The sequence below is a fragment of the Alosa alosa genome, chromosome 11 (genome assembly GCF_017589495.1).
Source record: "Alosa alosa isolate M-15738 ecotype Scorff River chromosome 11, AALO_Geno_1.1, whole genome shotgun sequence".
NCBI lineage: Eukaryota > Metazoa > Chordata > Actinopteri > Clupeiformes > Clupeidae > Alosa > Alosa alosa.
The window spans coordinates 8952430-8977367 of NC_063199.1; the positions used below are offsets into that span (position 1 = coordinate 8952430).

Genomic DNA, 24938 nt, shown 5'->3' on the forward strand with positions numbered 1-24938 from the left:
ACACACACACACACACACACACACACAGAGAGAGGCCTCTGGCCCACCTCTTGTTCTTCTTCCAGAAGTAGCAGGTGAGGGAGATGAGTAGCACGGCGCAGAAGGCCCCCACCCCAGCGCCCACTTTCAGCCAGAAGTCGATGGCCTCGCAGGGCCAGGTCTTCTTCTCCGGCAGCAGCACACCCCCCGTGCACAACCTGGGCTCATTCCACACGTAGTGCGTGTCCTGGGAGGCCAGGGGGAAGGCAAGAGTGTTACTAGACACTTTATTGATTAAAAATGGTCAGATAGGGAAATAAAGGGCATATGCGCATATGTTAGAGAACACAGTGCATGAAAGCAACTTGGTCAGTCTGCAGAAACGGCATCATATATTTTCATTTAATGTGCAGCCTGTATTATACCTGGGCTGACTGTGTTACCCACACATGTCACCACTCTCTAACCACAATTCACCATTGTATTCCATTGTAGTATTTGTCATCAAGACATCCATGTTACAACATCTATGTAGCACTTAACTAGATTACATTAAACTTGTGCCAGAATAAAATCTAGCACTGTGCACTATGGTCCAGAGAAACCTTGACACAGCTGAGAGAAAGGGAATATAACGGGGATAGCGTACCTGGACGCCACCCTTGCATGCCCCCTCAATCTCATGGTAATCCGCCTCAGTGCAGCGTGGGCAGGCACTGGCACTCTCCCACAGGAAGTTGAAGGTGCAACCGTCACAGGTCCCGGCCGGGCACTGACTGCAAGGCAAGAGCCAACGAAAACAGAAGGTCAGAGAAAAAAAACCCACCAAAATACAGAAAATCAGCTCAGCCAAAGCTGGATCAAAGCAGGAAACAAAAACATTTGTACTGCAATTGGGAAGCCTGTATAGGGAACAATAACAGCTATTAATACACAAAAAAAACCATTAGGATGAAACAGCCTGCCTGAAATGCCTGACAGCCATTTTTCTAAGGTAGGGAGCATTAAGAGAACAATGTGTCTGAAATAATCAATTCATTTCCCACATGAATAGAAATTTGCATTGCAAGGTGTGCTTGGAACAAATGGAGGCCAATTAGGGATTTTTCACACACCATAAAAAAAGTCGAACACAGCTAGAACCGGTCACAAATGGTATGGCCATTTCAAAGTAAGCCTGGCAAGTGGGAACTTCATGGTACAAATCAATATCACTCAGCGTGGAGGATCTTTTTGTTGATAGGACACAATTTTAAAGAGCCCTTGCAGGGGAGAGGGCTTCGTCTTTAGTAAAGCACCATCCAGATGATGCAACATTTCAATGACTTTCCATTGAAGTAGGAAAGTAAAATCTGGAGAAGGCACCAGCATCATACATTTTACTGAAGAAAGAGAAATGACTGTGATACTGAAGAACAGCAAACAAAAAATATCATACAACCATACTTAATCTGACTTTGGTTAGATCACCACTTTTAGATAGCACCTTTCTGCAATGCATGGCAATTCCAGTGTGAATTTCAAATTATCTAGTAAACCTTTTGCATTCTCACTGCCATTCTGAATTATAAATAAGATATTAGATTATCTTTCTGTTCGGGCATGTTCGGTTTACCACTGGGATGAAGTTCAAACACATTTGAAGTACATTCCACATAATGCTGTTTCTTTTCTACAAATACAAGCTCTTTTTATATAATACAATTCAAAGCAAATCAACTGCGAACCCCAGTGATTATGTCCTCACAATATATGGCAGTTCTTAAACTTTAGGTAAAAAATCATCAATAGAAATCTGAAGGGTATTCATGAATTGTGTGTATGTGTGTGTGTATGTGGGAGTGTGCGTGTGTGTGTGTGTATGTGTGTGTTTGTGTGTGAGCGTGTGCATTTGTGCATGCACATATATGTATGTATGTGTGTGTGTGTGTGTGTGTGTGTGTGTGTGTGTGTCTTACCTGGGTACAGATAACTCTCCTCGGGCAGATTTCACAGGGTTACAGCGCAGGGTCACCACTGCATGTCTCCCATTGTCACAGGAGGCAGTGGACTGGGGGGAACTGGCCACAAACAAGCATTAATGCAACACCATAATACCACATTCACTGCATGTCTATTTATCTCTATTTGAATCGATGAATAAGAACAGCTATTGCTATATAGCTCTGCAACACAAAATGTGCAACTTTATTTAACTAATGTAGTTAAGGTGACAACTGTCTACATAGATTTGTGTTAACAAAACTCAATTTTATTTTTGGAAAGGGGATGGAAATGAACCCCGGGGGATTATTCCCCAAAATCTAAAAATATGCCCGAATCTGTGCATACCGGTAAAAGAAGTTGACATCTGGAACTTTCTTTGAGGTCTCCGGAAACAAATCTGCCCTGACAGTGACACCATCAAGTGTGCTCTCCACGGAAGCTCCTACAGAGTGAAACACACACACACACACACACACACACACACACAGACAGACACACACATGCACACACACAGAGAGGCACATACACAAACACACACAGGCACAAGAAAAAGGCAATCAGTAAGTATATGACAGGGATCTTTGGTGACAGACATATTGGACATGGCAGCTGATTACCATATTAACTGGAAAAGAAAATGTTGTTGGAAACCAAGGCTACATATAAAGGACAGCATTTTTACAAAGCAAAAACACCTAACCATCAGCTCTGCTAGTGTGAAATATCCATTAAATTTGAATATCCATTACATCAAAGAAAGTGTGATGATATTTTCTAAGTATGCACTGGATATGATAATACTTTTCATTAAGTCTAACAGTGGGAAGCCAAATTGTTAAAGACAGATATGATTTTCTTAGTAGTCCTGCATGAAATCTTCTCTTAAGTTCATCAACTATACAAATGTATGTTTCCATGGAGACCTCATCTTCAAGAACCACTCAGACATGAGGAGACTGTTCAAAGGTATAAGTGACCACAAATTTTATGTAAAAACTGAGAGAAAATTCCACTTCTCAGAAGTTAAGTCACATCCATCTGGCTTTCTTTGCATTTTTACCTTGCTAGCAATTTCAGAGCGTGTGCGACCCGTAGCCCAACATTAGGAAAATAGCTGATACTGAATCATTTGATTACACATTTGAGTTTAATCTTCTACGCAAGCCATTACTTCTAGTTCTATGTGCCTTTGGCCCGTGATCCTCGCTGTGCTGATTCTACTGAAACTTCTGTGGTTACATAACATGTACTCTATCAAATATGTCACCAAATCAGTGCCTCCCCACCTCCCCCACCCTTACCCTAAGGCAGGCCTGCAGCAGGCATAGCTTCAGATAACCCCTCAAGTGTACACACCCAATCTGCTGAGCTGAGGCTTACTTCAGGGAAGGTAAGCTCAAATAAAAAGAAGGAGACGTCTAACCTTTTTCAAACCTTTTTCTCAAATTTGAATCTGAGGCACTCCTGCAGTTCAACGGAGCGGGGATTTAGATGTCTGGACCTTGAATCTAAAGCACTGTCAAAGTTATGAGAGTGTGGAGTCTCTCCGAAAAAAAAAGCAGCACCGACAATTATTCTGCATAACCCTCCAATGACGATGGTGGGGTGTCTCACGTGGTGCTAGCTGCTATGTGTTCATGATGCACGAAGTGGTGCATCGTTTGAGATGTTTCTCTTTTGCTTAATGAAAGCCTCTCTCGCCTGACACGAAATGACTCCTGGGGGCAACTTGAAGTCTGCAGTTTTTATGACGATTCAGATTGTGTGAATCTGAAGTCAGAAAATGAAATTAGGAGGCTTGAAGTGGCACACAAGGCATGCGCGTGTACTCACTCACTCACTCACTCGCACGCACGCACGCACGCACGAACGCACACACTCAAATACATACACACAAAAAAGCTCCATCGGCTTGCATGGAAATGCCTCTGAGCAACTCGTTTACCCCATCCACCCCCCTCTCCCCGATGGGGCTTACTGCATGGGAAAGGGGGAAGGAAGAGGGAGGAAAGGAGAGAAGAGAGGAGCGAGAGAGTAGGGGAGGAGGAGGAGGATAGGTGATGACTCATACAGAGACGAAGAGTGAAGGAGCCGAGCGTGGTTGCTGAGGAGCGGCTCCATACCATCGCCGCCGCCGCTGTTGTGTAGCGCATCGTATGCCATGGGCAAAATCCAGCAAGGTGGAGGCAGAGCGACTCGCACACAGAGGAGATTAGTCTCCCAGTTTGGAGGGTTGCTAATGTCTCTGTGTAAAGTGAGAAGATGGCAAACACTTCGCAGGCTTCCGGCTCCACCGTCTCCACAGACTACAGACCAAAGAGCGATCCGCTCCAATTTCTGCCTGAATTATCCTGGATTTGTGTTTTATGGATTTACATAAAACATCCTGCGGCTTGAGTTGAATGTTACCACAGCAGTTGTTATTACAACATTATAAGATAGCTACAACCATCTTTGCCCACACTATACTTGGATGGTCTTTTATAGACTATCTACAGATGGTCTGATATCCCAGTAAAGTGTTGTTGCCTAATCTTTAGTGATATTCAATTTACTTGATATATTAAGTGATATATTATTTTATTAAATCACACTTTACTCACCTAAAAAGATGTCGGCAAGGCTGATGGACTGGGACGAGAGTGCTGTCCTGAAGCCCCGCCCATCTGCTGGGATTATGGTTGATTGACAGATGAACGACTCAACTGCACTGGCCAGTTCAGTGGCCTCCCCACTCTGTGATTCTTTATTGGACAGATCGGTGACATTATCCGTGCAGACAGCAGCCCTCTGGCCCTGAACCGCAGAGAACAAAGAATGTAAATTTAACATTTAACAAAAGACCTCGTCTAAACCAACAAGAGTTCTGCTGTGTATTTTTAGACAAGGCGAGGAGAATCAGACACATTTAATGTACAAATTTAATCTAATCTGTACAATGAGATATTCTTGATAGTGTGTCTGTGGGTGTGTGTGGGTGGATGGGCGTGTTTATGTAGATGTGAATGCTTGCCTGTGAGGATATGCTGCAGTCTAGAATAAATGCCAGTAGTACAGTTTGGAGTAATATGACTGTATATAAGTAGTTGTGTACCTCAGCTCCACAAAGGCTAATGTTGAACTGGTGAAAGTACTTTGTTCCTTTGGAGGTGAAGCTGGGCCCATTCATAATGGAGCCCACTGTGTTCAGAGCACTGAAGTCATACACAAACGTCTTATTCTGCTCCATGTGGGAGAACGAGCAGTCACTGTAGCACACACTATGCTCCTGTAACACAGAGAGAGAGAGAGAGAGAGAGTATGTGCTATTGTATGTTATTATCAACACAGCTAACAACTAGTATTATTTCTATGTCAGAAGTGCTTTCAGAAATAGAAGATGTCGCCAGGCAGCATTTTCCTGTGTGAATCCTGCCCGGGACAGGCCTGTGGCGACACTGTCTCTCGCCCTAACAGGAGTCAATCCTGAACGGAACCCAGCTCGGTGGGGGAGCCCAGCCTTTTCTGACTGGTGCCAACGGACCAAAGAAAGCAGAGACAGAGGGAGCTCAGTGCTGCAGACACACACACACACACACACACACACACACACACACACACACACACACACACACACACACACACACACACACACACACACACAAACATGTTCACACTCAAACAGCATCACACATCTACACACACACACTCACACAAACACACAATGTGCACATACTACATGGGAGGTCAGCAAGACAGAAGGGGGAGCTGGCCAGTGCGGCTCATCCAGGCTGTTGCCATCATGTCTAGACACAGCAGGGAAGAGACCTGTCTCTGTCCATCCTGCACTAAACCCGTCTGGACACTCCTCAGCTCCTCCTTGTGCTCAGACAGTGACTAATGCCTACTTCCACCGTCCATCTTCAAACAGCTTAAGCTCTGACAGTGTCCGAATGGTGGAAAAGGAATAATTGTGATTTATAACATCCATTCTTTTTGGAAACCATTTCAGGAAAAACAGAGGTAAAGAATAACTGTGGGAAATAAAAAAGTGAGTGACAACGAAAAAGACAGAAGGCTAAACGAAAAAAAGAGTCCATCTTCACCTTATTGCTCTTGCTGCCCGGGCCACAGGGCAGACAGGCCTCTCGGCCGTAGATCTGATGACCGCTGAGGTAGGTGTTTGGCGGACACTCCTGGCAGCGGTTGGTGTCCTTGTCGATGTAGTAGCCGGCAGGGCAGGGCACGCAGGAGGAGCCCGAGTGCTGGGACACCAGCGCACAGGCGCGGCACGAGGACGAGACGCCGTCCAGCGCGTTGGTCACCGTGATGGAGTAGATCTTTACAATGTCATTGACGTACTGCCGTGCCTGACAGAGGGGAGGAGAGAGAAAGTTCTATGCATCAGGGTGCCTGTAATAGTGTACTGATAATACAGACAAAGTATCAATGTGTGTGTGTGTGTGTGTGTGTGTGTGTGTGTGTGTGTGTGTGTGTGTACTCACATCTGTAGCCTGATTGGTTCTTTGGAAAGCCCAGGTGTAGGACACGGAGGCATTCATGTTCATGATGTGTGTGTAGGACTGCTTGTCCTTGCTGCCTTCCCAGGATTCCACCACGTTAGTGCTTTTCCTGTTTACATCCTACACAAACAACAGAACAATATGTTCCAGCCCTATCTCTCTCTACACAACTCACAAAATGGTTTAGTCCTTATCGATCGCTGACTGAGATAAAAAAACGCCTACAAACCCTGCAAAAGTCAATAGCTAAATACTATGTATCATCGCTGTTGGTACCAAAATCAATCCAATTAATTCATCAGTCAAGAGCATTCTGCTTCCCTACTGTATAAGCCCAGCACAGTGATTAAAATTGTTCTGTTTTATAATTAATAGACATATTAAAGATGATAGATAAAACACTCACGCCGTATCGCTGTACTGTCTTGCTATGAACAATGGCTTGTGTGTGGTAGAGTAGCCTCCAAACACACACACACACACACACACACTTGCACATGCACACACATACACACAAGCACGCACATACACACACATGCATGCACACACACACACACACAAGCAAGCACATACACACACACGCATGTACACACATGTGCACCCACACACACAAACACACACAGCATCCACCTTGGCATTCTCCCATTCTCTCTCACCATCATGAAGTAGAGCTCACAGTCTGCCGAACAGATGGTCTCAAAGACGAAGGTGATCCGGCCGAACTCGTTGCCCGTGCTGCCGATGGCTGATGTCGGGAGCCTGAGGGAGACGGACCAGATTAGATTAGATTACCACAGCATCACCCCCAAGAAAAACTGGACACAGTCATCATGACAACTAAGATTAAATGCAGTGATAAATGCCGTCAACATGAAATAATGACAGCAGCAGTCCCACATCTTGGTGTGAATACGTACCACACCATGTTGTGCATCCTTGCTATACTCAAAGTATTAGTTTGCTATTGCAAACATATGGATCAATTTACCCAACACCCAATTCCACAGTGGCCCAGTGATTCATTGTCTGAATACAAAGTAGTTATTCGTAGCATATGAGTAGCATACCGTATACTCAAAAACAATATAATTCTTCACTACTAATACACTGACAAATTCATAGTGTGTGGGCCTATGTTGATAGAGTGTCAGAATAGAATGCTCCACCTCAAATACATTTCAGAGTTTAAATGCCACCATTAATCCTTTGGGCCATAGGTGCGGATCTTGCTGGCTGTGGGGGTGAGTCCTGTGCAACCGTTTGAGATGTGGGCAATTATGGCGTTTCACAAGCATGCCACCACCAGGAAATGTCAAGACCCGTGTTAGAGCCTGCGGTGGTACATGTCTCACAGGAGTGTGAAACTCCAGGACATGCTGATGTGCATTCTTTTTTTTTTTTTTCGAGTGAGAGAAGAAATTGGGCACATAACATTCCAGAATGCTCCAGGGCTCTACTGCTAATTTCCCAAAATGCCAGAGTGAGATGCTCAGAGGCAGACTGGACTTACTTGAAGCCAGGGACACGCAGGTTGAGAATGAGGTAGTCATTATCAGAGCCACCCGTTCCACTGCGAATGTGGTCCCCTGCTACCTCCCAGCCTAGGAGAGAGAGAGAGAGAGAGAGAGAGGGAGGGAGGGAGGGAGAGAGAGAGAGGGAGAGAGAGAGAGAGAGAGAGAGAGTGAGAGAGGGAGGGAGAGAGAGAGAGAGAGAGAGAGGGAGGGAGAAAACACATTAGTAAACACAACAATCCATGCAGACCAGACCAGAACTGTGTGTGATTTTTTTTGTCTGTGTGCGTAGGTGTTATAGAGGGGCAGACAGAGAGAGAGAGAAAATACATCCTCCTTAGAGGCTCTCCATGGTTATAATTTTTTTACTCTGCAAATGAAGTCAGAATTATACCTAAGAATACACACTCACTCACTCACACTCACTCACACACACACACACACACACACACACACACACACACACACACACACACACACACACACACACACACACACACACACACACACACACACACACACACACCATCTGTTACAAGATCTCTACACATTCCCATAATGTACACAGAGTCCTGCACACACTTCATGCCATACACTACTCAACAGCTCTGCCCTTCCTTTCAGTCTTTCTCTCTCTCTCAATTCAAATCAATTCAATTCAATTAAATGAGCTTTATTAGCATGACAAATATTTTTGCATTGCCAAAGCAGAACATTTAGACATACATTTACATAGAGAATGCTTGGAATACAGTATGTCAAATAGATACGCACCCAAGATTAACAAACAAACTGGTGTGTGTGTGTGTGTGTGTGTGTGTGTGCGTGTGCGTGCTGCGTGGCTGCGTGTATGTATGGTGTTTGTCTGTGTAATTATATGGATAGGTGCCATATAAAAGTAATAATTATTTAATTATTTAACCACTGTCCCTTGCCTTATGGCATTCGGTGACGTATTTGGCAGCAAGATTTGCTGTCTGTCCCTGCTGTCCGAGTAAGACTGCCATTATTTCTTGTTCTTCTAGATTTCTGAACCCTGGGATTAGGCTTGTAAGCCTGTCAAAGTATGACTTACGTATAGTTGCATATTTCTCACAGTGAAGAAGAAAGTGCACCTCAGTCTCAACCTCACCTGTTACGCAGTGACCACATATTCTTTGCTCTCTTGGCAACCAGGATTTTCTCAGTCTGCCCTTTTCTATGGCTAGACTGTGGTCACTGAGTCTGTATTTGGTCAGGATCTGTCTCTGCTTTATGTCTCTAACTTTCTCTCTCTCTCTCTCTCTCTCTCTCTCTATCTATCTATCTATCTGTTTACCTATCTATCTATCTATCTATCTATCTATCTATCTATCTATCTATCTATCTATCACCTCCCTCTGTCTCCACATGATCTGGTCACTCATCTCTGCCTCCTCACTCTCTATGGAAGATCAGCGATGCGTCCTCACGGTTCTGTATGATCCATGTGTTCATGCCCTGCATGCAGTAGATCATCCATCCCCACCATCCCTGTTCCACTGCCCATCCCTCACGCATGGCACCTGTGAGTCAACGCCGCCCTCTAGCCTCCACACTGCGCCACTGCAGCCTTCCTCACCGTTCATGCCGTCACACTTGTTGTTGCCCACGTTGAAGCAGGAGGTCTTCATGTTGGCAGGCAGCACATTCCACCACTTGTACTCGTAACCCAGGACCGGCTCGGTGCCAGCTGGACACGACTGACACTCTGCAGGCAAAGGAGGAGAACGAGGAGGGACGGGACAGGAAGGATGGAAGGATGAAGGAGAGAAAAGAAAGAATGAGCCAAAAAAGGATAAAGAAACAGAGGAGAGGACAATTGATGCAATAAAGGACAGAGTCATATAGCTGTAAGTGTTACAGCATGTTACATCAAATCTAGTCAGATGAACACTTTATAATCAGGACCATGTTTACTTATGATATCATTGACTTTGGGTGCTCTGTAGGCATTGGTCTCTGAGGTATTGATTCAGTAAGTGGAGCAACTGGGTAGGCTCTTAGTCACTTTGTAAATATAATTATCATATCAAATACAGAACAGAAGAATGTCAACCTGAAATATTTGAAACATGCAGTATAGGATAATAAGGCGGGGATCACATTAGCCAGCGGCAGCAGCAGGCGTAAAGGGCCTATCACATTACACGCGGTATGTGCTATGAAATGCATTATTGTCAATGGTGTTGAGCCAAATCAGGTGTTGAGCCTTAATTAAGCATTGGCTTGCTGGAGGTCACCTTTGCTCCCTTCAGAATACGTTCCCTGGGGACAGGGTGAGCAGGTGGCTGTGTCGTTGTTATAGAAACCAGGGTTGCAGGGCGGGCAGGGCTTGCGTTCGCCTGAAGGGGGCAGTGTCACCGCACCCTTCATATCATCCAGGCAGATCTTGGGCTCGATCCACTTGTAGATGATTTGAGTCTAGACAAAAATGTCAATAAAAACAACACAGGAGCACAATGTTAAGAACACCCTCTTGAGTACCTGACAGCAAATATGTGAGAAATGTGTTTGCATTGCCAACAAAAAATGTCTAAGCCACATGTTAAATCATTAAAACATTGAGAGGCTTTTATATATACTGTAAGTGCATGGCTTTTCGAAATGTTGTTCAATTTGTGATTGTGGAAAAATGTCTATGATGGTGTCAAACAACATTGTAGTAAACTGAAATGATAAATGAATTGCAACATTAAACTGTAATGTTACTGTGACAGGTAGGAGTGTGTAAATGAGACCTGGGCGTCTCACACACCTTGCCCTCGCTGTCACATGGGGTGTGGATCTGAAAGTAGTCCTTCTGTGAGCAGGGAGGCTTGGCCTTACAAAATGCTGAGCCCTCCGCTGAAACAGAAACACACACACACACACACACACACACACACACACACACACACACACACACACACACACACACACACACACACACACATACACACACCATCCATTAATACATGATACTGATGTCTTACAGCATGAGTAATCTTAAATCTTCAAGTGTTTCTTTTTTAAAGGGCAGCCTATGGTTTTACACATAGCCAAAATAGCAAAGAGAGAGAAAAACATAGGGAGGTGTGTGTGTGTGAGAGAGAGAGAGAGAGAGAGAGAGAGAGAGAGAGAGAGAGTGTGTGTGTGTGTGTGTGTGTGTGTGTGTGTGTGTGTGTGTATTTTAGAGAGAGAGAAAAAGAGAGTGGGAGTGTGTGAGTGTGTGAGTGTGAGTGTGTGTGTGTTTGAGAGAGAGAGAGAGAGAGAGAGAGAGAAGAGTGAGTTCAGTTCAGCTAAAAGAAGAGTATATGGGGAGGGGGACTTTCTGCTGATGTTTAGTTAAGTAGGGCAGCATGAGAGAGATCTGCTTTCATTCGTCCCTGATACAGCAGAATGCTGCAGTGCTGCGCAGAGCCCGCTGCAAGGAGCCTCAAACACCACAACAGAACCAATTAGACACAGATGAGGATATTACCCAAAATAACCCCAATCTAGCAGAACTGCACAGGCTTAAATCTCTGCAGAATCCTCCACCTGTCTTTCCACCTGGAATAGACTAGACTGGGGGCAGGACAGCAAGTGTGTGAGAGAGGAAAAGTGAAAAGAGAGAGAGAGAGAAAGTGTGTGTGTGTGTGTGTGTGTGTGTGTGTGTGTGTGAGAGAGAGAGAGAGAGAAAGACAGAAAAAAGAGAGTGACTGAGTGACTGAGTGAGTGAGTGAGTGAGTGAGTGAGTGCCTGAGTGACTGAGTGAGTGAGTGACTGAGTAATGATTTGTGTCAGTAAGCAGTAAGCCAGAGTAAATAACCATCATCAATAGAAGCATCGTGTGTGCTTGTGTTTGAGTGAGTGAGTAGCCTACATGTGTCTGACAAAATGTTCAAAATTCTGAGATATTCTTTGTGTTACGTGTCTGTGGCTTTGAAAGTTCTCCATACGTGTGCATATGTGTATGTGTGTGTGTGTGTGTGTGTGTGTGTGTGTGTGTGTGTGTGTGTGTGTGTGTGTGTGTGTGTGTGTGTGTGTGTGCGTGCGTGCGTGCGTGTGTACGTGTGTGCTTACAGGAGTAGTGTGAGTCCTGGTTGCAGGACGTGCAGGAGCTGGCCCCCCGGCCCGAGTAGGTGTCTCTGGGGCAGGGCTCGCAGGAGGACGAACCGGGCTCGTGACTGAACGTGCCTGGCTTACACGGGAAACACTCGGACGTGTAGGCCACTCCTGAGAGACACCGAGGTGGAGAGAGAGAGTGAGAGATAGAAGATTATGTGAGAAAGAGAGAAAGGAGGAGGAGAACCAAGACAGATAAAGAAACAGACAGGGGATGAAGAGAAAGCCTTAGCGAATAAAAGGCTTTGACAGGGAAGAGGAGGTTGGATGAGGAGATACAGACAAGCTTAAAGACAGAAAATGAAAGAAATCCATAAACTACAATATGACATTGAACATTGTGAGCTTCACAAAAGAAGAATTGATGACTTAATTTGCACGCCTACAAGGTGCTTTAAGACAGTGGTTCTCAAAAGGGGCCCCATGGGGCCTTGGGCAGCTGCACAGGGGGGCCTTGAGATGACAGGAAATTATTTAAAAAATGACCCTAATTTATCAATAGAAATACACATACTGTTGGACGTCACTGCTTTAAGATTTGAGATTTGAGAGCTACATTTATCCCTCAATAATTGTTTAGTACATAACAGTGATATCTGGTATAAGTCAACAAAGATGTACTGTCTTGGCTTTGCACTGCTGTTTAATGTTTTCATTGCTACTTGGTTATTAATGCTATTACTTGATGGTTGTTGGCTTACCCTCAATCTGAATATTCTTCAGCAAAACAGGCTTCACCACCTTGGCACCCACCATGATGCCCGTGGTTCTCCAGTAGAGGACATTGGCACCTGATTTGAGGTTTACCTGTGGCACGGGCACAGCACCCAAACACAAACACAGGTGTGCATTCAGGACACACTTCAGTGTTCAATCATGTCAACACTCACCCTCAATTTAGGAAGTCCCAGTTGCCAACCTTGTCAACAGAAGTTCCGTCAAGGCTCACAAGATGTCTATGCACACGTCCAGAGGCCACAACAATGTGAGCACATTCCAGAGGTATCGTTTCATCATGCAATAACTCACTGCTGATCTGGTCCTGAACATTGCCTGAACATTGCATTGGTGTGTGCTTGTGTAGATATGTGCATGGCATGCATAGTAAGTGTGTGCGCGTGAATGTATTTACACGTGTGACTTTATGGTTGTTTGTTGCATGGTTTGGTGACATGATTCCGTGTAAATGTCTGTGCATATATGTCGTCTGTTGTTAATTTAAATATCACTCACTGTGTGTGTTCCCCACTCTCCATTAGCGGTCTTTCTGATCCATTTCTTATCTGATGTCTGATCCATTTCTTGGCATTGGTCATTCTGAATCTACACAGAAGAGCACACTCCAAACAGTTAAAATGGCGCAGCTCATACAATTTCCTAACAAACACATCACTTATCTGCACAACCAACTTCATAGTCATGTGTCAGGAGAAAGATCGATTGCTTTACTGATTAGCTTATGTAACAGGCCACACCGGTTCCCAGACATGGTCACCCATCATTAATTAGTATGACAGCCTTGTTTGATGCTCAGCACTCTACTGAATTAATCCAGAGAAACAGCATCCATTTTACATCAGCCGAGAGCCTCAGAGCAAAGCCTTTTCAAACAGACACATTCATGTTTCTCTGATATGAGAGAAAACCGATGAGAAGAGAAGAGAGGAGAAGAGAAGAGAAGAGAAGAGAAGAGAAGAGAAGAGAAGAGAAGAGAAGAGAAGAGAAGAGAAGAGAAGAGAAGAGAAGAGAAGAGCATGCAACAGAAAACAGAAGAAAAGGGGGCAGAACATTACATTCATCATCAATTTACTTGAGAAAAAAACAGGACATTAGAGAAGAGAAGATCAGCCATATAGCAATTATAAAGAATACGAAGAGACTCACAAAAAACTCGAAGAAGAGGTTCTTGTCCACGTATTGGTACTCAAAGGTGACAGAGCCCTGCTTCTTCAGGTGCACAGCGTAGATCAGAGACACCGTGCACTCATCCCGGTTGGACTCCAGATGGTTGCCTTGGGCAACCCAAGAGGAGCTGAAAAGAACACGTAAACAGAACATAAAATCACACAAACAGATACACACCAACATATACACACAAACTCAGGGCCCTATCATGACATTCGTCACTCGTCAAAAGTCTATTATCACTAAAGTCTCTGTAGTGTAGGCTCAGTTGGGGGGAAATGGTATCAGTGGCTCCACCCACAACCTGCTTACCCCAAGGTGTTTACGTACAATTGCCACTAGTCGCCAGCAGAGGGAGCCAACCCTTGACGTGTGTCAGTAGCGAGGCCCTAGCGAGTTATATATATATATACTCTGCAGGTTGGCTACTCTTATAGTGTTTTTTTTTCCGTAGCGTAGCAGCTTGTGTTAACATTTCCTCTAGGTCGCCACGTATATGCTTGCGTGTCTTTTTTTTTTTGTTACAAAAGGTTGCTGTGTCTTATTACCATTTTGTGAGTGGTTCTTGTGTATTGTAGCTTACCTCTTTAGCCTTCCTTGTTGGTTGCCTTAGGCAACCCCTAGTAGCGCCCATATAATCAGGGAGAGCCCCTGGCTAAAACGCACACCCCCTTTTCGGTTGGTTCCCTCTGTACGGAGCCTAACCCCATTATAGCCTGAGATCTCCCTCCTCTAGAGGGTGCCAGAATGTGGTATTTACATATACTAGGCTATTGATTTGTTTTGTAGTTTCAGTTCTTTCATACTGGTCCTATACTCTAAACAGGCTGTGAACTTACATGGGCTATTGATTTATTCTGTGGCCCTTCATTTCTTTCATACTGGTCTTATACTGCAATTGGGTCGTGAACTTCACATAGGCTATTTATTGAACCGTGTTTTAAAACTTGATTGTTAATAAACTATATATTTTTATACTACGTTGTTGTATTGTTGTGTGTTTCGAGGGGAGAACCGCCGGTAATCTATTACCGTTACACGTGCACCTGCCAATATGACTGGTGACATGCGCTCTTAAAATAGCATATGAACAACTCTCCATTGATTTCTGACCAGGTTTAGGTGGTGTATGATGGCGATTTTTAGACAACGCGCTGGGCCCCTCCCTACGTTGTTAGATTGCCACACCCCTGGGCGCAATGCTTAAAAAATAAACGTGCAAAATACCGAATTCAACTTTGCGCGGGTGAAAAACGAACTTTACGCCATGCGCTGGTGACCCAAAATACAGCCCTCAGTCTGTAATTCAAAAGTGCAAGATGTCTGCACAGTCTGTAGTGTCACGCATTTATCACGCATATGGCAGATACAGAGTTCTGTTAAAAGTAATGACGGTATGGGGCTTCAGCTTTCAATCCCAACATTCACATTTACTGCTATTGGGGGATGACTGCACTGTGCATGCTCTGCACACAGTGGCGATGTCTTCTATACTCTTTTTGTAGTTGCCTCTGTCCAGACTTGTCTCCCTACTGGACTCAGCGTGATCGGTCTGCCAGGGGGAGTCTTTCTTTAGCCAAGCTGGCCCAGTTTGAAGTGATGCTGGAGCCAGATCAGGCACAAGGGACGCAGTGGGAGGTGGGATCCACACCGCAGCCCTCTCTATTTCTCTCTCATCTCTCTCTCCCTAACTCTCTCTTTCTCCCTCTCTCTATTTCTCTTTCTCTTTCAAAGCAAGGCTGAACTGACGGGACAAAATATTAGTTCTCAACAGGGAGCTTTTCTTCACCCTCTTTTTCCTACAATTGAATGCCCTAAGCTCTTTTGCACGCTCCCATTGCAAAATCAATGTGAATTCTCAATTGAAATGTGATTTTCTTACAGAATACTTTAAAGATACTTTTTTGGTTTGTGAGAACTTTTATTTGTTGATAATTCAATGTATTTGCTATTACAATGTATTTGCTTCCACAGTCAGCCATCAGACTGAACCTGTGTCTACAGGCACTCCTCAACAAAATATGACTTTCAGTTTTGCCCAGGGAGTTCAAATTACCTGCCAATTAGTAACCTCCTCAAATTACACACCAAACTGAAAGGTCAATCTGTAAAACAATGATCTAGATCTATCTTGTCTAAGAGTGCATTAAGTTAATTTTGTGCATTTTGTGTGTTGTGAGTGTGAGTGTGAGTGTGTGTGTGTGTGTGTGTGTGTGTGTGTGTGTGTGTGTGTGTGTGAGAGAGAGAGAGAGAGAGAGAGAGAGAGAGAGATTTCTTTCTTTACACACTACTACGTACATATATGCTTTGGCAATACAAACTGTATTTTTTTGTCATGCTAATAAAGCTCAATTGAATTGAGAGAGAGAGGGAGAGAAAGAGACAGAGATGTGTTGTGTTTGTACTATGTGTGTGTGTGTGTGTGTTTGTGTGTGTGTGTGTGTAAAACACTAATGCAAGCAGCTGACCTCCTGTGTCCAAAACAGATTGCCACATTTACAGAAAGGTCAAAAGTCAGAGGCTAATGTCAACCAGCCTACAGACTGACCAGTATTACCCACGCCTCTATTATACATGTGCAGGTGCATCCTTCTGAGACAAAGATGTTCATCTCAGCTCATCTAGTCACTCACCTCTACCTTGTTAATTTTTTTCTCTTTTTAACTCACTATATTTTATTTTCCATTCTATTTACCAATGGAACTGTTCTACTTTCCATTCTATTTGCCTCCTATCACTGTTCTATTTACTTTGTCACTGTTCTATTTTCCATTCTATTTGCCTCCTATCACTGTTCCATCCTGTTGCCCTCCTGTCACTCACCCGTTGCAGGTGAGCTCATCTTCTGCATGGTTCCCGCTGTCTAGGTAGGTGGCTACGCTTGTGAAGCCGGCGGGGATGTCGTCGAACTCGTCGAATCGGACGCCACTACCGAGGGAGTAGGTTCCAGCGGCGCACTGCGTGCACTCCTGCGCTGACATCTCCAGAAACTCCCCCGCTTCACACGAGAAAGCTGCGAAAGGGCAAGAGAGGAGGAGAGGACAGATGAGCTTGACACGGAGGCACGACAGGCTAGGCCTGTGGTCATTTCAACAGACAAAAGACAGGACAGCAGCATGCAAAATAGATTGAGAGGCAGAGAACTACAAAACACAAAGCAGAGGAATTTCCAAGACCCTACAGTGATAACTAACAGTGGTAGAGATGGTGAACTGGCTAACTCTTTCTGTGACCATCAAATCAAATCAAAGCAAATGCATATCTCCTCATACCTGAGGTGAAGAATTAGCAGTGCTACTGGGGCAGTTAACCACATTATATTATAAACATTCTTTAGGCAAGGAAAGGGAAGGTGCTTTACATAACTAAAAGCACAAAGATAACAGATAAAGCAAAAAAGATTTTAAAAAATACAGTTATATATATTATATAATTCTGATATCAACAAAAGAGCCTCTAGTCCTATTTGCATGTATCCTATGAACATTTAATGGTTTTATGTAATGATGATATCAATTAAGGAGACGTTTTAATTATCTGGTACACTGAGCTATTTAAATCCGTTCCTCAATCATATTTTTGTATTTGTTTACAAGCACACAACACCACAGGCATAAAAAATATATCTCTTATCATCACCAAGAAATTGAAATGTTGGGCTTTTAAAAAGAAAATTATTTCACATGTTCACGCCTGAGCTCTCTCTCTCTCTCTCTCTATCTCTCTCGCTCCCTCCCTCCCTCCCTGATGCAGACTGTCTTTTCATCTCCGCAGGGGCCACAGTCCACCTACTGCCCCTGCTCACTCACACAAACACTCACCCAACACACACAAACACACGCGCACACACAAACACAAACACACATGCATACACACACACACGCGCGCGCACACACACTCACATGAACAAACAACACATCCTCACATGAACAGCCCCACTCTGGCAAACAGCACAACAACAATGCATCATTAAATGGGTGAATAAACCGGGGTGCTGGCTGCGTGTTGGTCACTTAGGAACAACCAAACGTATCCACGACAGAACCGCTCTCTTTTACATCCCAGAAAAAACACACACACAATCACACTCACACAAACACACACACACGTACTGTATACATGCGCACACCCCAGAGAGTAGCACTGAGAGTGAGATGATGAGACGACCACCATCTGTGAGTGCTACTCTGAATTTGTTTATGTGTCCACCATTATAATACAACTGTACAGGCCTGTGGACAACTAAATAGTCCACAACAGAGCCAGACACAGACCGATATGCGTAATAAAGATAAATTAGCCATTTACATGAGCTAGTTACTGTAAGGGAGATAAACTCAACCACATAAATCGCATCGGAAAAAGCATTAAAACAGTAATGGCTGGCATATGGTCACAGGAAGACTGCAAGAGAGAGAGAGAGAGAGACAGACAGACAGAGAAAGAGAGAGACAAAAAGAGAGAGAGTTAGAAGGAGTGAGTGTAAATGAAAGCAGGGAGTGGAGGAGGGGAAGGACCAGCCGCCTGCACAAGCCAGATAGAGATATCATGCTAATATTGCTTGTTAACTTTGTCATGGTAACCATCCTGAGATGCCCCCCTGAACGGCCTTAGAGCCAATCAATGACCAGCCTCCTCTCCGTAACCTAGGGAACAGACCTCTAATCTGGACTTCCTGTTAATAAGGATGTAGGGAAGCGTTCTCGCCCATGTTAGCTGTATGCGCCACAATGTATTTTAAAGGCTCCTTGAGCCAGAAGACCCCAAAGCACTCTATGCGTAGATATATACATATTTTAAATAAAAATGACAAGCTGTGCATTAGTGCGGATATTAAATCATGTCTGCTTGATTTATTTGTTTTATTCATTTTAACTACCGGTACACATGCAAAGTGTGGCCATTGTCACTACTTAAATGGCTTGAAGAATGTCCTTTAGATCCACTTTGGGCTGTTTGTGTGCAGGATATTTTGCATTAGGCATACAATGTTGACAGCAGTGAATGAAGACATGGCACGGACACCCTGACACAGTGTGACCTCGCTATGCTGGTTATGCAACAAATCTCAAGCTGAGCATTCCACTGAAAACCGTAGCAAGTTCTCATCTTCAGCTATGAGGAAACTAAAAACAAATAACACCGGCATGCATTATGCATCTGATATTGTCTTTCTGCCTTTCTTGCGACTCTCCCTCAACCATGCATCACCTTGCATAACCTGCTGGATGGAGCCTCAGTCAGTATTAAAAAATACACTATACTTGCAACTAGCCTGAAATTTTGACCGGATAAAAAGTCTTTTTTAGGGACCCTTGAGTGTGAGGCACCCCAGGTCAATCCAAGGCAGCCCCATGAGAGGAAACCTAGAGTGCTTTGCACTACTGCCCTGATAACGCCTGTGCAGTGACAAGTGTCTGCTTCTAATCCGCGGCACCACTGGCTGCAGCCCAGTACTGTGGAGATAGGCGCCTCTGAGGGCTCTAAACCCGGAAGCTGAGAGCATGCAATGGGCTGGTACGAGGAAATGAGTGTCAGGGGAGCTGGGAGAAAGGGCTACCAGGCTGATTTAACTGTCAGCTTAAGAGGGTAGGAAAAATTCCTCATCGCTGATAAGACAAAGGGTGAGAACAAGACAATAGGGAAACCACCCACAGAAAGAGCATATGCTGGTGGATGCCCAGGGCATAAACACGCATGCACACACACACACACACACAGGCAGGGGAGGGATAACTACAAATGGACCCATACACATGTAGCATCTGACACAGCAGGAACTTTAGAAATTTAGAAATAGGAACTTTTGAAATAGTTTTTTTTTTTTTTAAATAAAAAAAACTTCCAGTAATTTCTATTCATCTTTGTCCTTCGCTTTCACATGTTACATGTCTTCCTCATCTCATACACACTTACAAATACAAACATACACTCTTATGAGTGTCAAAAAGACACACAAAGTCTTATCTTCACAAAAATGTCCCCAGATTTACAAAGGTTCACTCTGTAACATTTAAGGAGAAGCATATACACACATACATGAAATGTCAGAAAAATTTGCACATTGATGGATACACACACACACACACACACACACACACACACACACACACACACACACACACACACTTACTGCAGTCTGTGCCTCTGACGGGGTCGGGTAACCCAGTGCATTCCCCCTGGGTCTGTGGGATGGCTACTCTCCAGCGTGACCCCGTGCTGTCACACTCTGTGTACTCAAAGTAGTAGTCCATCTGCAAGAAAGAGAATGAGAGGCATTATCACACACTCATTCCCAGCAAACGTATGTAAGCCATAAATACAACCCAAAGGGAAAACAAGCTAAATATACGAGTGAAAAAATCACTTTGCTTTAAGGATCATTGTCCTGGCCATTACACTGACTGGCCATCAGACAGTTTGTCAGTGGTTTCTGTTGACGGGTCAAACCATATATTTTTTCAGCCTCAAGTGATGCATCTGATTTGCACAGCCCTACTAACTGACCGTGTTTACATCACTGTTTCAGTCTTTGGTCAAAATAGTGACCTTAGCGACTACAAAATAAAGATATGCATCTACTAAGCCAAGAGCATGCTTTGCAGGGAGGTAAGCAACTGTGCATGTGTGTGAAATAGAGAGAGAGAGAGAAACAAAGGGTAAATACAGTGGAGTGTGTGTGTGTGTTTTAGCTGAGTCACACATCTCTCCCTCTGTGGTTTATCTCTGAGGCCACACCTTTTCCCCTCCAGTCAAAAAGCCATTCTAATACCATGCCAACACCATGACAACAGGAAAGGGGGCTGGCTAAACAGACTACAGTTAAATGGGTTCACTGGAGTCTCCCTCCCACGCTAAAGCAGTTTTCATCACCTTAGTTTAGAGACCTTCCCAGGACTTCCTAGTTCAACTTCCAATTCAGTAACTATGCTACTAAATAAATGCAAAATCAGCCACACATTATTGTGACAACACAGATCACTGTGTACCAGCAGGTACAATTAACTTATCTGAGCACTTCAACAATGAAAGCTGTTTCACTGACCGTGGTATAAACTAAATCAACAATAAAATTGAGTTTTGCCTATATGTGTTTAGGAGCTTGTGTGTTTGCATTCTTATGTGATTGAGTACACCCACGCATGTATGTCACAGTCCCTGCTGAAGGTCAGTTTGCAGCCTAAACGGACTATCCATGGCCCCTGCAGCCCTGTGTGACGTCTGAGGTCCCTCCAGATACCAAGCATGTCTGTGGCCGAAGCGCTCCCTCTCTCCTCCGTCCTCTGCAGACCCTCCAGAGATCAGCTCGGATTCTTGTCAAGGTTTCAAACCAGAGGCCAGAGCTGATGGGCCAAGTCTAAGGCACTCACGCCACTTTAAGATCATTTGCCTCTCAGACCGATTACCAGCGCTCCAAGTGTGTCAAAACCACCTGGACCTCTCCTGTATGCTAGCAGTGCGTAACGACAAACTCACTGTGGCTCCCAGGCAAACAATGCTGTGACTTGTCATGCAAATTTGGACTATACCAATACCACCATACAAAAGCAATAATGGTGTTTTTTGGATTAAATGACATTTCAAAACTGACATTTCAAACAATGGATATAAAAATTGGCTAATACCCTGAAAGAAACCAGAACTGTGTGGCACATGTGCAAAGTGGAGATCTCACCGTACTCAGTGTGATACCACTGAGATGGCCTGACTGAGGTTTTACAGGGTCATACAACACTTCACCCATTGAGGCCAGATAAAACAGGATCTATCCTTTCCATCGACGCAGTTTGTGATTGCTGCTGTGCGTGTGTTGATGCCTCAGCTCTCCGAATGACGCCAGCTCAGCCAAGGATAATGAAATTCATTGCTGCCCTTTAAGTCCGTGGAAAAAGTCTGCGGTGTTGAATTGGGTGTTCATAAATGCAAACGTGTCCAAACATAGTGGTGACAGAAAATCACATCTGCATGTGTTAAGATGGTGATTCATGACATAAAAGACTAATTAAAACATGAATTCACAATGCCCTCCGTTTGCTCGACTGCTCCACTTCAGTAGATATATAATAACATAAAATGCTGTGGTGCTCAGTGTATAAATCTTAACGCAAGATTTTAAGCTGAAGCATAATCAGTTAGCACATTATTCCACAGTCGGCCACTCCATCTTTCACAGCTCCAGGGTCTGGGTATGACATAGGGAAGGAAAAACGGCGTCCAGCAGGAAGCTGATAACACTGCCAGCATGCCAAGCAGTTCAGTCCAAAACAGGAACCAGCTCCTATCATCTGTACTAGACAACCGGTACTGGCATTCACACACACACACACACACACAAGTACAGATCTACATATTTACTCACACATATATTACACCCTTTGTTTGTTTTTAGAGAGGTTGACAAAAGGTAAGATATGTGTAATAATTATCCTCTGTTGTTCTGTACATACTAGAGATAGGTGGCCTATACAACATGGGCCAAAATAATATTCAGGGTTCCCACTCTAAATCAAATGTAAAATTACATGACTTTTCCCTGACAAAAAAAATATTTCCATGACTTACTATGTAATGAATGGTACAATATATCGTAAATCGTAAATCAGTATACTTGCGTAATGCGTATACAAGGAATTTGGTCTCTGCATTTATTCCATCCGTGAATTAGTGAACACACAGAGCACACAGTGAACACACAGGGAGGTGAAGCACACACTAACCCGGAGCAGTGAGCTGCCTTGCTACAGCAGCACTCGGGGTGCAGTGAGGGGTTAGGTGTCTTGCTCAAGGGCACTTAAGCCGTTCCTACTGGTTGGGGATCGAACCGGCAACCCTCCTGTTACAAACCTGAAGCCCTAACCAGTAGGCGACGACTGCCAATAATCTGGGTAACAGTATCACAGGTTGTCATATTCTAGTGAGAAAATACTTTATTTATAAGAGCTGTAAGGTCCGCACAATTCTCCAAAACAACTTCCTAATTAAAGAAACTCTTGTTTTCACTCCATATGCTCCTACTGGTGGTTGGGCCAAATAATGTTCATGTTCACAAAGATTTAACAAAGATTTAGATCTACCTTAACAAGAGTGAATACTGAAATACTCATGCTAATCAACTGTTTGTCTATATTTTCATGGTTCTGTTGTCATTAACGAAGCAAATACCGTTTAACTTTTCCTTTTGTGTGATTGCATGATTAAATTCAAGCTATTCTAGCAAAATCCTGTCAAACAAAGAAGGCAGAGACAGTGTAAAAGAGACAGGGAGAGAAGAAGCATGTTTGATATGTGTATTAGTTGATGCTTTATTATCACATGGGCCTTGATTAAAAACATCATGGGCTGAGAACAAACATGTACCACCATTTGTAATCAAGACAGTAATCAACACTGTTTACTTATGATTTATATTAACTTTTGGTTTGTCAGAGAGACACAGCTCTCAAGACACCAGATTTGCACACCTGGGAGTGAGATGAAAGGATTGTTTGCCATGTTTTATGGAAATGTATGTTTATTTTTAGCCTTCCACACCCTCCTCCTCCATGCTAATTTTCCTAATGCACTATACTGAAGTGGATGCTACAAAATTAGTTTCAGAACAGACTATTTTTAGCTTGGCCCCTCTGTTTGAGGCGTAGCTATAACTGAACTTGCAGGGGGAAAAACAGCCCTTAAAAAACCACAGGCAAACTTGTCTATTACTAGCTTTCTATTGCATAGCCCACTACAAAAAAGCAGGAATTTAGTTTGTTTGCCAAAAGCCATCTGAATAACACATAGCTTACAGCCTCTTGGTTTACTGACTTTGGTTTTTGCTCCATGCAAACAATAATTGGTAATGGGTCATCTGACACCAAAGAATATATTTTGCAAAACTCAACCTGGGGATCAGGTTGTGAAATCAATGATGATGGAGACAGCATGGATGGAACTAACAATAGCCTTTGCTTTGTCCCATTCACAAAAGGAATGTGCAGGACACCTGTGTAATTGCCACACCATGTCAAGTCAAGCCAGCTTGTTGTGCTGAATTTGCCACTGAACTACAAAACAATCTCATACTTGTCACTAATGCAAAAGAGGGGATCATGAATGTTCAAGCAACCCACAACTGTCTCTAAGTCACCCTGCAAAGGAAGCAATATTTTTTTACCAGACCAACTCCACTCTGGCTCTATTATAACACTATACTTTTTTGTTTTAATGTTAGTAATTTCTTAGACTAACTAAATCAAATAAGGAGGAAAGGGCATTGACCAGGGTTATAGTGGCATACTAACGGCATAGAGTGAATGTTGAAAAGAGAAAAATCAACACAGTGGGTCAACTAACTAATATTTGAATATCATGTTATTATCTGTCTCTCACAATCTAACCTGCCTACTGTAACGCAGGTCATATCCGACACTGAGTAGTACCAAGGAGTGACCAATTTGTGCAACCATTTACATCTGCACCACTGTTTTACATTTTATTTTTCTAACTTTGTTGCGTCCATCGGTCCTCCCTAATCAGAAGAACAACCTAGGCTACCCCTGTTTACGCGCACCTGTCATACAGTTATGAAGAGGCTGCTAACATACCTAGCTTGGCAGCTATAATACTGATAGACTAATCCTCTTATGGAGTGTGTATTAAAGATGTAAAACCTGATGAAGGAAATATTTTAATGTTCCCCAATTCACGTGTGTGGATAGTCTTTTTATTTCATGATTTACCAAGACAGCTATTCTAAATGTGCATTATGACAGCCAACATGTTAGCCTACTAACTTACCCCACGATAACTGTGTGAGTTGAGCACCATTCAGTAGCCTATTTAAGAACCAAAGTGATTTTTAGCTTTGCCTCCCATCTCACTGTCTCTCAGCCATTGTGTTTACCATAATCATCGTCCGTGAATTATCTACCATGTTGTGTAGTAAGCTAGTCGGTCACAGGACCGCGCA

General features: G+C 43.7%; 1 protein-coding gene across 2 annotated transcripts in view; it reads right to left on the reverse strand.

Annotated features, from left to right (window-relative positions):
• elapor2a (endosome-lysosome associated apoptosis and autophagy regulator family member 2a) overlaps positions 1–24938 on the reverse strand; it is a 29484-nt gene that overhangs the window by 4077 nt on the left and 469 nt on the right. The window contains exons 2-20 of one of the 2 annotated variants that reach the window (XM_048257550.1): positions 20124–20244; positions 16814–17003; positions 13970–14117; positions 13319–13408; positions 12787–12892; positions 12044–12196; positions 10755–10843; positions 10240–10420; positions 9579–9707; positions 7978–8068; positions 7124–7226; positions 6450–6587; positions 6051–6314; positions 5060–5233; positions 4569–4761; positions 2311–2407; positions 1938–2039; positions 629–755; positions 48–226 (exon numbers count right to left, since the gene is read on the reverse strand). In XM_048257550.1, the coding sequence (XP_048113507.1) occupies positions 48–226; positions 629–755; positions 1938–2039; positions 2311–2407; positions 4569–4761; positions 5060–5233; positions 6051–6314; positions 6450–6587; positions 7124–7226; positions 7978–8068; positions 9579–9707; positions 10240–10420; positions 10755–10843; positions 12044–12196; positions 12787–12892; positions 13319–13408; positions 13970–14117; positions 16814–17003; positions 20124–20244 (2675 nt within the window). Of the gene's footprint in view, positions 1–47; positions 227–628; positions 756–1937; positions 2040–2310; positions 2408–4568; positions 4762–5059; positions 5234–6050; positions 6315–6449; positions 6588–7123; positions 7227–7977; positions 8069–9578; positions 9708–10239; positions 10421–10754; positions 10844–12043; positions 12197–12786; positions 12893–13318; positions 13409–13967; positions 14118–16813; positions 17004–20123; positions 20245–24938 lie in introns of those variants that run through there. The other variant, XM_048257551.1, reaches the window with a different exon arrangement.